We start from the raw sequence: 16,853 nt of genomic DNA, 5'->3' as shown, positions 1-16,853 counted from the left end.
GGTACCCATTCACCTCACCTGGGTCGAGTGCAGCACAATGTGGATAAATTTCTTGCTGAAGGAAATTCCACCATGGCTGGGATTTGAACCCACGAACCTCTGTTTCAAAGTCAGAAGACTTATCCACTGGGCCACAACGCTCCACAAAATTTCACAAACATGGACGCCATCTCGCATGACTGGCAAGTCACCCAGATCAGTATATCAAGCAAATACATGAACAAATGTGCAGAGGTCTTTAAAATGTCTTATGAATGCATATTTGTACTCTGCACAATGAAATCTTGAATCACTTGATAAGTTCAAATGTATACATGTCTTTAGACAAAATAAAACAGTACAAAATGAAACAATAGCATGCAGGCTTGCAATACGACATGTTTGAAGAGAAATGGGTTTTTATACACAGTATACATAAATATAATTTGCCGTTCCCTCTCCCCTGTTTGCTACAGTTAACCAATCAACAATGAGTATGTACATTCAGCTATACAGTCAGTCCTATTTTGCTCCAAAGACTCCGCCCACTTCATCATCTTCCCGTACTCCCATGCTCTGTGAAGATTGTAAAATAAAGATTGATAAATGGATGAATACATACAATGATTTTCAGAGGTAGAGAATGTACAATACGTGGATCCCAATGAAACGATCAATTAATAATACAGCATATTATGGATGTGACTAGGCATTTAGTTTGCTTAAAGGTAAAGTCCACCCTAGAAAATTGTTAATATGAGTCGATAGAGAAAATAAGATATGCATGAAACTGAAAATTTCATCCAAATCAGATGTTAAATAAGTTTCGCTTATTTTTCACAAAACAGTTATATGCACAATTCAGTGATAGGCAAATGAGAGAGTCGATGTCTTTCACTCACTATTTCTTTTGTTTTTTTAGTGTTTGAATTATACAATATTTCAATTTTTACAGATTTGACAATAAGGACCAACTTGACTTGACAATAAAACTGTTGAAATGATAATTCCACATGTTCATGAAGGAATCAAATTTGTTTCACATGACAATAAGGAGTATTTTTTTTTTCTCATTTCATATAATAAAATACAAAAGAAATAGTGAGTGACGTAATTAGTCTGCTCATTTGCATACTGACAAGGATATGCATATAACTTTTGTGAAATTAAGCGAAGCTATGTCATAAAAATACTTTAAATCCAATTTTGATGAAATTTTCAGTGTTATGCTTCTTGTATTTTTCTCCTTTCATTCAAATCAACTTTCTGTTGTGGTAGACTTGTCCTTTAATTTAATTTTTGACCAGTAACAAGCATCCATGGGTAAAGTTTTATGACTACACATCATTTAGAGATCAGGGTGATCATACAATAAAAGCAAGTATCTACATCATTATCTTATGAAACAAAGATTACACATCGGTAACTTCAAAATAGTCCAACAGGACATACATCTGCAAGCCTACAAGTATCGTGACTGATTACTTTTATACCTCTCATCAAATATCTCTGAAATCTGACCCCCCCAAAAAAAAAAATTGCAACCCTACATTTTTTGAGAAATTAAGATAGTAAAACCTTTGCACAGTGGTTAATATGTTATTTAAGGTTCAAATTAACTGAAAGAATAGTCATATAACAGTTTTGGATGATTGTGAGCCTTTATTTTGGAGAAATTAAGGCCAAATTAGTTTCAAATCATAGCCAATCTTACGAAGGCTCTGACGTCAGTACTAGTACATATTAAATTCACTTTATTTCTAATAAGGATAGCATAGTCACAGATTTGTACATAGGTAGTGGTACGATGATTTAGAACATTACACAGTAAGATATACCATGTCTCAATATTAGCATCAAATTGACGTGTTATTCCAAAATCGGGTCGCAGACCAATCGTAAGGTGTGCGGTGGACTTAAATTACTAGAGGTTTACATGTATCTTACCTTCTGTACATATTGTGGATTAACAGCTATCTCTTGATCCATACTCTTTAACTTCTCATCTAGACTGATACAATGCTGCATCTGATTTGGCAAAAAAGTAGTCAAACGTTGAAACAAAGGAGGAGAGGTTGGTACTAAGTTTTTCATGAATTAATCTAAATTTCATTAGTTCATAACTACAGTAGAAAACTTCAGCCACAATTAGATTGACAGAGTTTTCCAGGAAGAAAGAGATAAGATTAAATGGATTATGAATGTGCATTGCTTTGGCAGTGCATATATGTCAATATTTAAAACAAACTTTTAAATGTGCTTCCTTGCAAGTAAAAAAAATAGTGACAAAGTGATTACCAGTAGTAAAGAGCAATTTCAGCTTAATCATTTCTGTATCCCTATTTATGATTTATGAAATGTTAGCATAGAGATACAGAGCTGAAATTGCTCAATATGGTTACCACAATAGTTCTAAAATTATGAAACTATTGCCAGATAAATTTATTTGCATTTTATTTCCCATTGTTCATGTTACAGAGTATCATTGTATAACATATTTAGAAAAGTAAAGACACTGGTATCTCTTATACCTTGGTCACATTTGCTCTACGGCGGCCGTACGGCGAGTCGAAAACAGCCGTTTTATTCATTTTTATTCAAACCACCTATATTTAGCTGGTACAAAAATGTTAAAACGGCTGTTTTTGACTCGCCGTACGGCCGCCGTAGAACAAATGTGACCATGGTATAATGTATAATTGTGACAGGAAAACTTTAACTAAAACATAACAAGCAATTTACACTGAATAATTCCATTTTAATGAAACTACTATGAGAAGTATACTAACCTGTTGCTCAACATGTCTAAGTACTGCAGGATTATCATATTTCTCTGGGTTGTCATGGAAATGAACCATTCCATTCTGTTTGCTGATTGTCGCATGGATCTCACCATCCTCAATCTGAAATACAGTTACAGAAAATTTGTATTAGAACTTCTATCTGTACATCTACCTCAAACACCTAAATTTACCAGCAACAACCTCAATACTGATTTAAAAAAAAAAAAACAATTCCGGAGAAAATGTAGTTTAATTTATCTTTCCTTTGAAAACTCATTATAAATGTAATCTGTTAACTTTGTAATGTACATTAATCTGTTGCAACAATAGAGACACATATATACATGAAGTCTACAGTCCACCGCACTGCACAAAGATCCCATTTCAACAAAATCAGAGTGTGCGCCATTCTACAACGTGCTCCAACTGTGACCTGATTTGTTGCAGTAGGACCGCAGACCAAATCTCAGACATTTGACATCTTTCTGTGATTTTTCTGCAATTTGCTAATTTTAGCCAATCAGATTTTCCCTAGATAATGATATCATGGCCAATTTGATGCGCTGCTGCAGCACAGAAAACATCCAATCCAATCCAATCCTAAGGTCATTTGATATAGTGCCTTTTCCTTTTGGTTACAAAGCGCTGCGCACACACTACTCCAACATACATGCAAAGGAAGAAGCGCAATGAGATGCAGCATGCTGCAGAGCTGTTACAATATGTGGGCAGGCCTGCGATTGACAACTTGTTGGATCTTACTCTTAGTGCAATCGTGTCGCATAGTACGTGCTGGGCTCAAAAGCTGTTTTTTGTATACAATCTTCAACAAAGCTCTTACAATTCTAGATTCCAGCTTCCAATTTTTTTAGAAGCACACATAATATTCACAGGATATAAAATACATTATAATCTGTATATTAAGAATCTTGCTATAGGATTGGTAGAAAGTCAGTCATGTGATATAGGGTAGTTTCCCCATCAATCATTGCTCGCTGTGATAGACCATTTGTTTTTCTCCGATTTTTTCAGTCCGTAGGGTCACATCGCAAGATGAATTAGTTAAGTATGCCAGAAATGAAGAGGTCTTTGCCACTCTATTTTTTTGGGTCCATCTTTCTCCATGACCTGCAGTGACGATCACGCAAGATCTTGATGCGTGCTCGCAGTGTACATACCATATGTGCAAGCAGTAAAACTTTGCACAAACTAAAAGTGCTTTGCCCCTCAATTATTTTGTTGTGAAATTCCTTTGTGAGGTCACAATAAATCTTGCTGGAGCAGTCAACATATGTGCTAACATTCACAACAAGCATAATCCTCTAGATGGATTTTTTTTCACAGGAAACCTTAATTGAAAAAAAAAATCTTCTTACAGAGACATAGTGATATAAGTTTCATTGTTTATTAATAGTGATTGCCGATGTGGAATATAAAGCATATCACCTCTTGAATTCAGGTGACAAGGCAAACTATCACTTTCTTGGCAAGCTGAATGTATTCACTATCTTTTTCTCAGCTTCGCTTTGGAAAGATAGCTACATCCAGCTAGCCTTGTGATACTTTACCCATCACCTTCACCAACAGTGATGATTTGCTTACTATTTAGGTAAAATTCATGTTATTACCATATTTCTGACATACTGTTCAGCCTCTTGTGATGTGTGTAGGTGAACTCTCCTGGCAATGTCACTCAGAGATAATGTGAGGAAGGTCTGTGGAGAAACATCAGCATAACTATCACCTTTGGAAAAACTTTATCATAACATGTATTTATCATTTGGTACAGTCTAGAAGTCACACTGACAGATAATGACGTCTTTTCCACTTGTGCAAATTCATAGTTTGCCATTTTGTAGCTGAATCCTCTCCCTAAGCATAGCAGGTTTGCAGCTGTTTTGTAGCCAGTTTTAAAGAAACGGCTCATTTTGTCCAATTGGAATTCTACGCATTAAGCATCTGGCTTAAGTACAAAACTGCTAGGAGATGTTGAAAATTTTGTCCATTTTACATGGCTTTGCTCACTGTTCTTAATTCTTCAAATCTACTACACTAGTATACTGCCCTCTTTTGGTGTGGTATGAAAAGCAAGAACAGTGCCAATAAAGCCTTGAATAACAAATGATATTGACAATGAACTTCATATCCAGTAAAAAATTTCAAGTAAATAGAAGGCCTGTCAATGGATGATGTCATAACATGTCACCCTTGATGGAAAATTGATTCATTCACATGAGGCCAGGAATTGTATCTAATCACATGACATGCTTTGAACCTATCAATCACACACATATTTAGTATATGACAAATATGTTTGATAGACAAAGATGACCTTCATAATCTGCTAATCAAATGTTAATGTACCCCCATAAAGATGAATTTGCTTACTTTTGTGAGTCTCTGGATGTTCTTTCGATAAAGCGATGACACAACCTGTTTGCCAAGTCCCATATTCTGATCCTTTCAAAGGAAAGATAACGAAGCATGTTGACATAATATTTATGATGGAACAAACATCATAAGCATTTAAATTGCTCTGCAGTCACTATAAAAATGCTTGAATCAATACATAAATTTATCAAAGATTGTGTATTTATGATTGGTAGTATTTAATAAAACTGTGGTGAATGAGAAGCCCTATTTGACCTGTAAAGTGGGAGTGGATTTTGTTAGTTTTCTAGAAATTGATAATCTTTAGACCCACATTCATAATAAAACAGTAAAAACATAAAGTTGAAAAAAACAAAGATTGTGAGGGGAAGGCCCTTGCTCATCGCAAGCGCACAATCAACAACTGAGATACCAGGGAAGTAGGCCAAGTACACCCCCCGGGCTACACAATTTACAAAAAAAACAACAAGTGGAATGCCTCTGGCCGTCTCACCTGCATCACGCGGTTCAATATAGCAGCAGTGCTGGCTTTGAAAACTACTCTAACTTGCACAAGATGTTCAGTGATACATGGTTACTCTTATGTCCACTTTTTATGAACTAGACCAATAAACTTACAGAGATATGATGGTTATTCAACAAAAAAAACCCAACATGGCCAAAGTTCATTGACCTTACATGACCTTTGACCTTGATCATGTGACTTGAAACTCGCACAGGATGTTCAGTGATACTTGATTACTCTTATGTCCACTTTTTATGAACTAGACCAATAAACTTACAGAGATATGATGGTTATTCAACAAAAAAACCCAACATGGCCAAAGTTCATTGACCTTACATGACCTTTGACCTTAATCATGAGACCTGAAACTTGCACAAAATGTTCAGTGATGCTTGATTACTATTATGTCCATGTTTCATGAATCAGATCCATAAACTGTCAAAGTTATGATGGGAATTCAACAGATACCCCAAATTTGGCCAAAGTTCATTGACCCTAAATGACCTTTGACCTTGGTCATGTAAAATAAAACTCACGCAGGATGTTCAGTGATAATTGATTAACCTTATGTCCAAGTTTCATGAACTAGGTCCATATATTTTCTAAATTATGATGACATTTCAAAAACTTAACCTCAGGTTAAGATTTCGATGTTGATTCCTCCAACATGGTCTAAGTTCATTGACCCTAAATGACCTTTGACCTTGGTCATGTGACATGAAACTCTAAAAAGGATGTTCAGTAATACTTGATTAACCTTATGGCCAAGTTTCATGAACTAGGTCCATATACTTTCTAAGTTATGATGTCATTTCAAAAACTTAACCTCAGGTTAAGATTTGATGTTGACGCCGCCGCCGTCAGAAAAGCGGCGCCTATAGTCTCACTCTGCTATGCAGGTGAGACAAAAACCCGGGCTAGGTAGGATTAAGTTGCTGACAGTTTGATGAAGCTTAAAAAAAATCAATATTACTCTGACATTTCAAGAAGACCTCCTTATTCTCTAAGAGAGTGAGGAAAAGAAAAGGAAAAAGGATGGGACTTACACAAGACAGATGAAATTGTAAGGGAACTATTACTTACTCTATTTAGCTGATCAGAATGTTTTTCTAGAACACTACTAACATCTGATGGGTTGTTTGTAGCGTAGGAATTGGCAATCTCTTGGTAAAGCTGGCTAAGTGGCTAATTACAGTAAATAAAAATGAAATACAAATATAATAGATACAGAAAGCTCTTAAAGCAACACTATATTTATAAGGATATAACTAAATTGGTGGTAATACTACAAAGCAAGATAATACACAAGGGTGGCCTGTATTATAAATGAGAAGAACAAAAAATAAATGTTACAATTAGCGAAGTCAGCAACTCACTGTCCCATCCCTTCCTCACCATCTGGCGCAGCGATTTCTAGAACTTGGTATTCCATTCAATATTTGGATTTTATAAAATAGGTGTATTATTTCAAGCATCATGATTGGCCAATACGCATCACATGACATCCAACTTTTTTGTGCATGCACGGCAGTGCAAAAGGTGTGCGACAAAAATTGACATTGCACGCTCAAGCAGACCACTGAGACCAGTGCAGTAGAAGTCCCGGGAGAACTCCAACAAAACTGTACCGTAACTTTTTAAGAATTTGTTTCTGTGTTGCTATTTTATAAAACAAATAATGCACTTGCTCTGTCGTGCATAAAAGTAAATGTAGAGAAAGCTCGGTTTCTTCAGATGGTGCACACGCTGTCAGCGGCTCGTGCACAGTGCGGAACCTATCTAAAGAAATCTTGCGTGCTCTGCATTTCCACTAACGCACTCGGCTGCATGCATTTTTGTATAAAGCTAAGCCTAACTTTTACTGGCTAGAAGTTCATGTTTTTTTTAAATTACTTCAGAAAACCGAAATCTAAGCAAAATATTTCACTCAGAAGCATTTTCACATCACTATGCCACGAAAAATATATATATGGTCACCAAATGTGAAACATAATAATTCTACACTAAAGAAGTTGCAACAAAAAACCAATTCTGCCAATCGCAACTCCAAACTATAAGTCTCCTCCATAAAAGTATTGAGTTAAAAATCAAATAAATTTGTATAAAGTAATCCACAAAGATCTGGGAAGAAGTGTCTTGGATTGGATATGAAACAATTCTCTAAGTCAACAGTGTAAACAAAGAGAGAGAGAGACATTACATGTATATAAAGACAAAACAAAGAGAAAATGGGTGTACTTTTTGAATTTTGAGAAATGAAAAATGCAGTAGTTCTTGCTAGAAGGCATGGTAGAGGATAAACCGGAAAGGGGTTGGTGAAGAACTTGGTTTGATGATATCGAGGATTTGACTGGTCTCACAGAGGAATTAGATCAAGGAATTGAAACAGGAAATGGAGGTGAATAGCTGCAAACCCATTTCAAAGGAACCTCACTTTATAATGAAGCCTAAAGTGCAAACAAATGTCAAGTTACTCAAGTAAAAAAGTAATTTTCATAAAGCATGCAAGCAATGTTTGTTTTAAGACATTATGGTCACAAATGAATAGGCAAGTTTGATAACATGTGCACTTTCAAATTGCAAATATTTATTTTACATGTACAAACACTATAAAAACAATATTAGAATGCAAAGGTCAGAAAAAATCATCCAATGAAAGGTGTGGAAGTAAACAGAGTCTGTGCAACTCATAAAGTCACATTAGCATATTTAGACTGATCCATTCAGGGAAGGGGGGGGGGGTTTACAACTATGCACTATAAGCAGCATACACCAGCTTGTAATATTTTACCTCCAATATGAAGATAATTTTACCTATACAGTACATGTATGTACAGCAGGGGTGTGACAACGCAAATCCCTCAACCAACCACATGATTCATATGTATGGATACATACTAGTACCCTTTTAGATTTGTCTTTATAGACAAAACAATGCACACTCTCATCTTTAATTTACTTTGCTAATGTAGATATTAACATTGTACCTCCTTATTGGAAAGATTGTTTGGATGACCAGGCAACAAATTTTGGACAACAGGTATGTTGTATTATTTTCAGTAACAATACTATCATGCATACACCATTTTTAGAGTGATTTCTTCACCAAAGAAAATTATGGTTCAAGACAATGTCTGGATTATTTCTTTTTAACCTCTTGTGAAATTTGTATTCACCTGTGTAGCTCCAAAATTTTGTCTGATAGCAAGTAAAATAATTTTCAATATTTCCATCTTATCCCGTTGCTTTGATGAATTCTTTTCAACATTCTTATAATGTTTTTATCAAAACCAACAGGAATCAGGCTGTACTTATCTAATGTTTAACTTTGCAACTGGAAATACAGCATGAAGAATACTCATGGTTTATATTATAAGAAAATATACAAATTTTTCCTCTTTGAAAACCAAATTATTATTTTCGGTATTGAGAGTGAACCTTCCCTGGAGAATTATTGCTGGATTTGGTCACATATCTCATGTTCACATGCTACTTGCGGGTCAAACACACAGATCAGTGGATAAAGTTTCACTGACACCCGCAATTCTCTGCAAGCCAGATTATGCAGTACTACGATTTGATATTGAAGTGAAAGTAAAGCCGGTGACTTTATCTGTTTCATTTATTTTTATTAAAACATTTCAGGAATATAACTAAAAAAGTCCATCTATCATCACGCATGCAGTTCACATGAACCGATGAGATTTACGTCATGAAATGCGTGCTTCAGGATATTCCAGTTGTGTTTGTGCAAACATCATGATCTGCGCATTATGATCTGCACATGTTTTATACTGTGTGCATTGATATCACAATGGATGAAAAGGTAATGAAAAAAATATATCAACTGATTTTTCACATGATCTGCATTCTAACTGCAGATCTGATGTGTTATTTTATAAAGCTAATTAGCAGGCAGAAAATACTACATGGGACAATGTTCTTTAAAATTAAATACCACTACAATTTCTGAATACTTTACTCTGAAGTGCTGCAAAGTATAACTACTATGACCTTGAAAACAAATAAATGGTAGAGTGGTTTGGAATTTTTTTCTCACATAGATAAAAAGTCACTGGCACATTTTTGGTGTTTTTAATAGCACACTTGCTCCAACAAAAGAGCTGATAGTTTGAAAACAAGCACATGGACCCCTATATTTTAATGTTTAATACAGTGACTTAAGTAAACCTTTTTCTACAAGCTTGCTAATTTTTGTGAAAATGACATGGATTATATAGATTGCAGCATTTATTGTACTTAACCCTATCTAGGCCGTGTCGCGCGATATTTTCGCCAAGCAATTTTTTTTACCGCGCTGCTCGCTGACTTTTTACTTTCAAGTCTTGTGCAACTTTTGAGACCAATTTTGCGTCGACCGGGTACGCGGTTCCGAAGTTAGGCAAAGTTATGTAAGTGCATGTCAGACCAAAAATTGCTCAAAAACGTGATTTCTTGTACAAAGTCAATGTAAATTGTGTTTTCAACCAAAAATCATAAATGTATGATTTTTTTAGTTTTGCTGGCCTAAATGTATGTATTTTATGCTGTTTATGATCTTGGAAGAATCCCCAATGAATTTCATTGAAAAAACAATGAAAAACAAAAGGTCAAAAAACAAAGAAATACATAAGAAATTGCAAAAAACAATACATAAGAAATTGATCTGATATCACAATTTTTTCATGTACACTTGCTAAGAACATCACAGAGTTTCTGTGCCAAAAATTAGAAAATTTGGAGCTTTATTTATGGAGTTAGAGGAAAAAGTATGATTTTGCATAAATTAGCATAATTACGTGATAAAGATTTGCATGAAAAAAATTAAGATACAGTTTTGTAGATTATATCCAAGACAACCTGTGTGCCAATTTTCGGCCCGATCACGCGGTCGACGGCCGAGATCTCGAGGGGGGGGCCTGGGAGGCCCCCCTTTGGCCATATGAACTCCCAAAATACCCCGGCCTAGATAGGGTTAAGAGATTTATAGAATATATATATTACAACTTTGTGAGACTATGTTTTTGTCCTCTTTCACCCCACTTGAAATCAAAGTGCTGCTAGCCTTAAAAGGGCAAACGAATGCCAAATTCTTTTGAATGCGAAATTCTCAAGAACTTCCAACTGAGTGAACTTAACAGCTCAATAGCAAAAAATCAACCACATGACCCCATGTTAATTTGTCATTAGGTGCTAAATCAGCTCTGTGCAAAATTTGGTGAAAGTGACATGGATATTGTTTTAACTGTGAAAACTCCTAAAGGTCAAGTCCACCTCAGAAAAATGTTGATTTGAATCAATAGAGAAAAATCAGACAAGCACAATGCTGAAAATTTCATCAAAATCGGATGTAAAATAAGAAAGTTATGACATTTCAAAGTTTCGCTTATTTTCAACAAAATAGTTATATGAACGAGCCAGTTACATCCAAATGAGAGGGTCGATGATGTCACTCACTCACTATTTCTTTTGTTTTTTATTGTTTGAATTATACAATATTTCAATTTTTACGAATTTGATGATAAGGACCTCCTTGCCTGAAGCACAAAATGTTAAAATAATGGAATTCCACGTGTTCAGGGAGGAATGAAACTTCATTTCACATGACAATGACGAGAAAATCTAAATATTTCATATTTCATATAATAAAATACAAAAGAAATAGTGAGTGAGTGATGTCATCAGTTCCCTCATTTGCATACCGACCGAGATGTGCATATAACTATTTTGTGAAATGAAGTGAAATTTTAAAATGTCATAACTTTCTTATTTTACATCCGATTTTGATGAAATTTTCAGTGTTATGCTTGTTGAATTTTTCTCTTTTTATTCAAATCAAGTTTTTGTTGGGGTGGACTTGTCCTTTTATAAACTGGAAGTTGCTCCGCCACTTGCTGGGGCAGACTCAAGTTTGTGTTAACACAGCTTGCGGGTCGGATTCTACTATTTTTGCACAGCAAACTTGCCTTGCAGGTTAGACCCGCGAGCCAGGGTAGCGTGTAAACATGGAAATAATGATCAGTTCATATGACTGTTCAACTTTTGTAAACTGTGTATGGATTTAACTAATGTAATGAGAAATTTGACAGAAGAAAATTCTTTGAATATTTTTCATAATCACACTTCCTCTTAATTTTTCCAAAATTAATGTTCAACAGGCACTAAAGGCATCTATGCAGTAGAAATTAAAGAGCAGAAGGACTTCCTGGTAAAAGTGTCTACCACACTTAGGCTTTTGTGCTTTGGATGCTGCAATAAAATTAATGTCAGCAATCTTTAGAGACTCTCGCAAGACTTTTTAATATTGTGGATGTACACAGTGAATGTGCTGACGACATCTAGATTTAAGATTTGGAACTGTGGAACTGTACTCTCAAACATAAACATCAACTTCTAACTTTTCACCAACACATACATTCATCTGAGAAACCTAAAATAGGATTTTGCATCAATGAACAATAAAAAGATAAATGGACCTATCTGACCTGACAAGCATCTCACAGAAGAATTAAGGTCAGTTATTTGACAAACAATAACCTTCCCTTGATACAAAAGATAGTCTCTTTATCCCAAAACTGTAATTAACTGTTATTTTTGCCTTACATGTATCAAAGAATTTATCAAAATGAGTTTCAGAATCATTTTCATTCTAACCATTCTTACTATGTTCAACAAGTGTGAATCTAAGGATGAATTCCTAAGAGCTATGGAAGGAGATACAGTACATCTCAATTACCCCTATCCATGTAACAGTACAAGAATTACGCTTCAGTATGGAATGAGAATGCCTTTCTACACTTTGGAAGATGCAGAGTCTATCACTTTGCCACCTGCACAGGCAAAGAGATTTACTTTCACTAATGAAAGAGAAGATGACCATTGTCTGCTAATTGTTAGAATCAGTGATGTTTCAAGGACAGATGCTGAAACATATGTATTCCTTGCATATATTGAGGTTGATGGACATGATATTTCATTTAAAATTATACGATTGGAAGTTGATTTTCTTCCTGGAAAGGCACTTTGTAAAATAAATTATGATATGATCAGGGAGAGGAGTTTGGCTAAACTACATTGTAGAGCCCCACTTGGGAGCATGGCAGGTCAAATCATCTGCTTTCAAAATGGAGAGAAAGTGCTTCGATATAAGGAACCTTATGAGAGCAATAACTATTTGAAACAGACCACATTTGCAGAAAAAACATATCCCATCTTCTGCTGCTCTTCTTCATTGGGGCAAACAAAGGATAAATGTGAATGCAATGATTTTCAATGGGACCTCACTAATGACAAAAACCTGACTTCAATCATAGACCCATGCAGTTCAACAACACCAGTACAAGAACATGATATAACTAGAAAAAGAACAACCTTTAGCTCTAGTGATATATCAGTATCCACACAAGGAATGGTTTCCCATAACAAATTCACTGCCATAGTAATCACATCCCGATTTCTGACACTTTTATTTTTTTTGCCTTTAATAGTAATTTTTGTAATTATGGTTGTAATCAGGAAACAAAATCCCTAAAGAAGATTTTCCGCGATCGCGGAAAACGGACGGAATTCACGGAAAAGGCCTTTTGAAACGGAAAGTGGCATTTCAAACGGAAATTCACGGAAAACGTATTTTCCCTCAAAATACACAGAATAGCAACAGAAATTACTCCAAAATAACAACAAAATGAGAGTATTAAATGGCCACAAAACCCCAGAAAACACGATCTCACTTCGCTACAATCATGACAATTCACACATCGTGACTGCTCTCGACATCATCACACTCGATAGTACCCCGCGCCCGTACCCGGCCTGCCCGGGTTGAGCTTCATATCGCTTCATATCGCTCAACTGCATGGTCGTGTGTTGCTGCCCTCTACGTTTGAAGATGTAACAGCACGATATCGTGGTCTTAAAATCCAAGATGGCGGATTGGCGAAAGCCGTTGTCAGATGATAACGATGTCCAAAAAACCCCAAAATTATCGATGAAATTAAATTTCACTGCAAAATAATGCTACTTATGTGAAAGGTGAGGATGTATGCATGCTAAATGTGATCGAAAAATTCTTAAATGCACCCGCATAGATCCGATTAGAACGGATTTTATTGTGTTGTTGGTCCAGTAGCAGATACAAATTTTGGCTAGTGCGAGTGTACGCACTGTGATTTTGCTATTCAATGTGTAAACTGAATTGTCACTTTTCCATGTGTACAAACAGCGTTCTCGCCAGTGTATAATACGCATGGTGCAAACACCATGCGTGCGGAAATGGAGACCAAGTGGAACCATGCGTAAAATTTCAGCGACATGCGTGGCGACATGCGTGGAAAAATTAAATGGAAATATTCAGAAAAAAATAATACACTCCATGAACTCACCTTAGTGATATCAACTTCATTTATCGGGTTGCGCCGAAGTCCCACCAACTTAAGACCACTTACAGGCCTACTACGGCTAGGAAAGTGGCAAGGCGCCCAGCTAGCTCGCGGCTGCTATTGCGGGCATATGACGGCACGGTACGGTCGTTCCGTTGCCTATTCCCCGTCTGCCCCGCACATCACATCGGCTATGCTCCATGACCTACCGGTAGCTGCGCTTACTGATATATAATGGGAGTGAAGCTTGGAATAAATGGATTGTATATACAAGGAACATGTACTTGTACTGTGTTTGTCATTTATCCCGCCCTTTATACACACAATGAACGAATAGCAAAGGAGTTGTACTGTGTTTGTCATTTTATCCCGCCCTCTCTGCACACAATGAACGAATAGCAAAGGAGTTTGAGAACTGTGCGTGACCGCTATGGTGCATGGATGTTAGGCCTGGGACGATTGTCATTTTTACCATTCAATTATTTCCTGAAAAAATAATCGAATGATTCGATTGTTCGTCGGGAATCAAATCTTTTAAGTCACAATAGTTGACCTACTTTATGGTGAAATCTCCATCAAAGTCACAAGTTTAGAATAAATGAAAGTAGGACCCTTTTCCCATTCTCCATGATATTTATATCAAAAGAAACTACATGAAATGAGATTAAAACTTTCAGTTTATTGTTCCAATGAAAATCCTTCCTAAATCCATGCTGGTACTCTGGTATTATGCATGCATCCCTCCAAGTGCCACACCCCTGCATATGAATGAATCAGCCCAGATCAGCGCAGAGTCCAAAGCCCAAAGATGTAAACAACTCATTCATGAACTATTCTTTGAGACTGACCCCAGGTGGAGCATTTCTTGAACAATTTCATCCCTTGCCCACACCATGTCCCCGCCCCACTTGTGGCACTGCCCACGATTCTACACATGTATTTCAAAAAAAATATTTTGCAAAATATTTAATTTGAAATACCTTTTAAAATTACGATTTTTTTATCATTTGAACCTACATGTATAACTGGGTCTATTTTTGGAGACTAGTCGAGAAAGTACTGGTGAAGACGGGCGCATGTTGGAATGTAGTTTTCATTGTGTGAGGGGGATAGAAAAAAGGTTGCATTATTGTTTTGAAACATGAAAGGAATTCTCCGGCTCCCACCCTTATCTTTCTCTCTCCCTCACACACACACAGATGGGGGAGGGGTCAATTTATTTCTGAAGTCATGACCTCTCCTGATAAGGGAACCACTGCCTTCTTCTTTGTTTCCCCAAAAGTTTCATTGGCTATCCGAAGGTCCAATCAGCTCAAGTGAGCTTGGTTGTGTGTTTTCTTATTGTTTTGTGCACGCAGACAATGAACTCATTTTGTGTATCGAGGGCAAGTTTGGGTGGGATTTAAAAAAATTCGGAGCGCTTTCATGTTGGTGTGTAACTGTGAATGTAATACAATCATTGATTATTTTTTAAAAATTATCTCGGTAACATAATTTTTAAACCTGTATGAAGTGTCATCATTGTTTTCTTGTCATTTTGTTATTATTACTTGGGTATTCGAGTTCTCCCAATGTCATAATCGGGATCTGCCGAACATTCGATTTGTGTAAATTTTGCTAATCGATTGGTGATTGGCGGCATGCCAATCGAACCATTCGATCAATGTTTACTCCCAGGCCTAGCATTTATGTGCATTTGTGTGGGTTTAAAAATACGCCACAATGGGGCTTCCTTGGCATTTCTATTTGATGAAAAGGCCGTCGCTTCCCCGCTCCCAGGGAGTGGCAGCACAAGTCCCCGACATGGGTGAATTTTTTTCTGGCGAGAACGCTGTGTACAAAGTGTATGGGGAAACGGAATTTCCGTTTTCTGACATGCTGCAACGGAATTTGAGATTTTCTGAAACGAAAAAGGCCATTTTTTGAAACGGAAAATCACTGTCCCTACATGTATATTGTGACATCAATGTGCTTACCCTACAATATGCCATAAGTCAGAGGAGCATAAAGAAACTGCAACCAAAGAAAATTGTGAACTTGAAATGGTTGGGATATTAGGGGTCTGGGGGGAGGGGTGGGGCTTTTTCCCATTTTCAGCCCCCTGCCCCCCCCTCAACAGTTTTCACGATGAAATCTGTAACACCATTATGGTCCCATGGGACTGTTTAGGATAACACTTTCTTGTCAATTATCTTGTACATGATTAAAGTACTTATGTTCACCTTGAAGATACACTACAGTGTTTAAATTCTTTGAGAAAGAAAGTCTCAAGATTTGCAGGAAGGTGAATTCAGCCATGAAAGGATTTGAAGAAATCTTTGCTCATTAGCATAGGGATCAACAGTCCGACTGTTACAAGATTTATTAATCGTGCTATGAATTCTTCAGAGTGTGCCTCTGGTATCAAAACAAACTACAAACATTAATCATATGCAAATATACATATTGTACGAAATTTATAAGGAAGTATTTGGACACTATCAGTAATTACCATCTCATCTATGTAGTAGGCCTAATTATTCCAAGAAATAACACCCCAAAAGAGAAATTTTAACAGTTAAAACAAGACATCCAAGAGTATCGCTAAGGCCAGCACATAATGTGCCCGCCTGTTACACAGAAAATGGAGTTTTTGGTCAAGCAAGAAAAGTTGAAGGTGGCGACTTCACCTTTGACCTTCTGACCTCAAAATCAATAGAATTGCTGGGATCTATGCTAGTATCATACACAACAAATTAAATGAGCCTTGGTTAGGTTCAACTAAAGTTACATGTATCACGTTAACAAGGACTTCAGAAGAGTAAGATGAAAACATGT

The 16,853-nt window shown here is 36.4% G+C and overlaps 1 protein-coding gene across 2 annotated transcripts in view; it reads right to left on the bottom strand.

The window, feature by feature from the left end:
* Window positions 1–76: 76 nt before the first annotated feature.
* Window positions 77–16,853, bottom strand: part of LOC121422924 (COP9 signalosome complex subunit 3-like) — a 35,172-nt gene continuing 18,395 nt past the window's right edge. The window contains exons 8-13 of one of the 2 annotated variants that reach the window (XM_041618164.1): window positions 6,742–6,843; window positions 5,151–5,222; window positions 4,391–4,477; window positions 2,769–2,882; window positions 1,927–2,007; window positions 77–555 (exon numbers count right to left, since the gene is read on the bottom strand). In XM_041618164.1, the coding sequence (XP_041474098.1) occupies window positions 502–555; window positions 1,927–2,007; window positions 2,769–2,882; window positions 4,391–4,477; window positions 5,151–5,222; window positions 6,742–6,843 (510 nt within the window). In that variant the 3' untranslated portion in view covers window positions 77–501. The remainder of the gene's footprint in view (window positions 556–1,926; window positions 2,008–2,768; window positions 2,883–4,390; window positions 4,478–5,150; window positions 5,223–6,741; window positions 6,844–16,853) is intronic. The other variant, XM_041618165.1, reaches the window with a different exon arrangement.

This window comes from Lytechinus variegatus, chromosome 10, assembly GCF_018143015.1.
Source record: "Lytechinus variegatus isolate NC3 chromosome 10, Lvar_3.0, whole genome shotgun sequence".
Taxonomy (NCBI): domain Eukaryota; kingdom Metazoa; phylum Echinodermata; class Echinoidea; order Temnopleuroida; family Toxopneustidae; genus Lytechinus; species Lytechinus variegatus.
The sequence above is the reverse complement of the archived record's forward strand: the minus strand, read 5'-3'. Positions and strand labels throughout refer to the sequence as shown.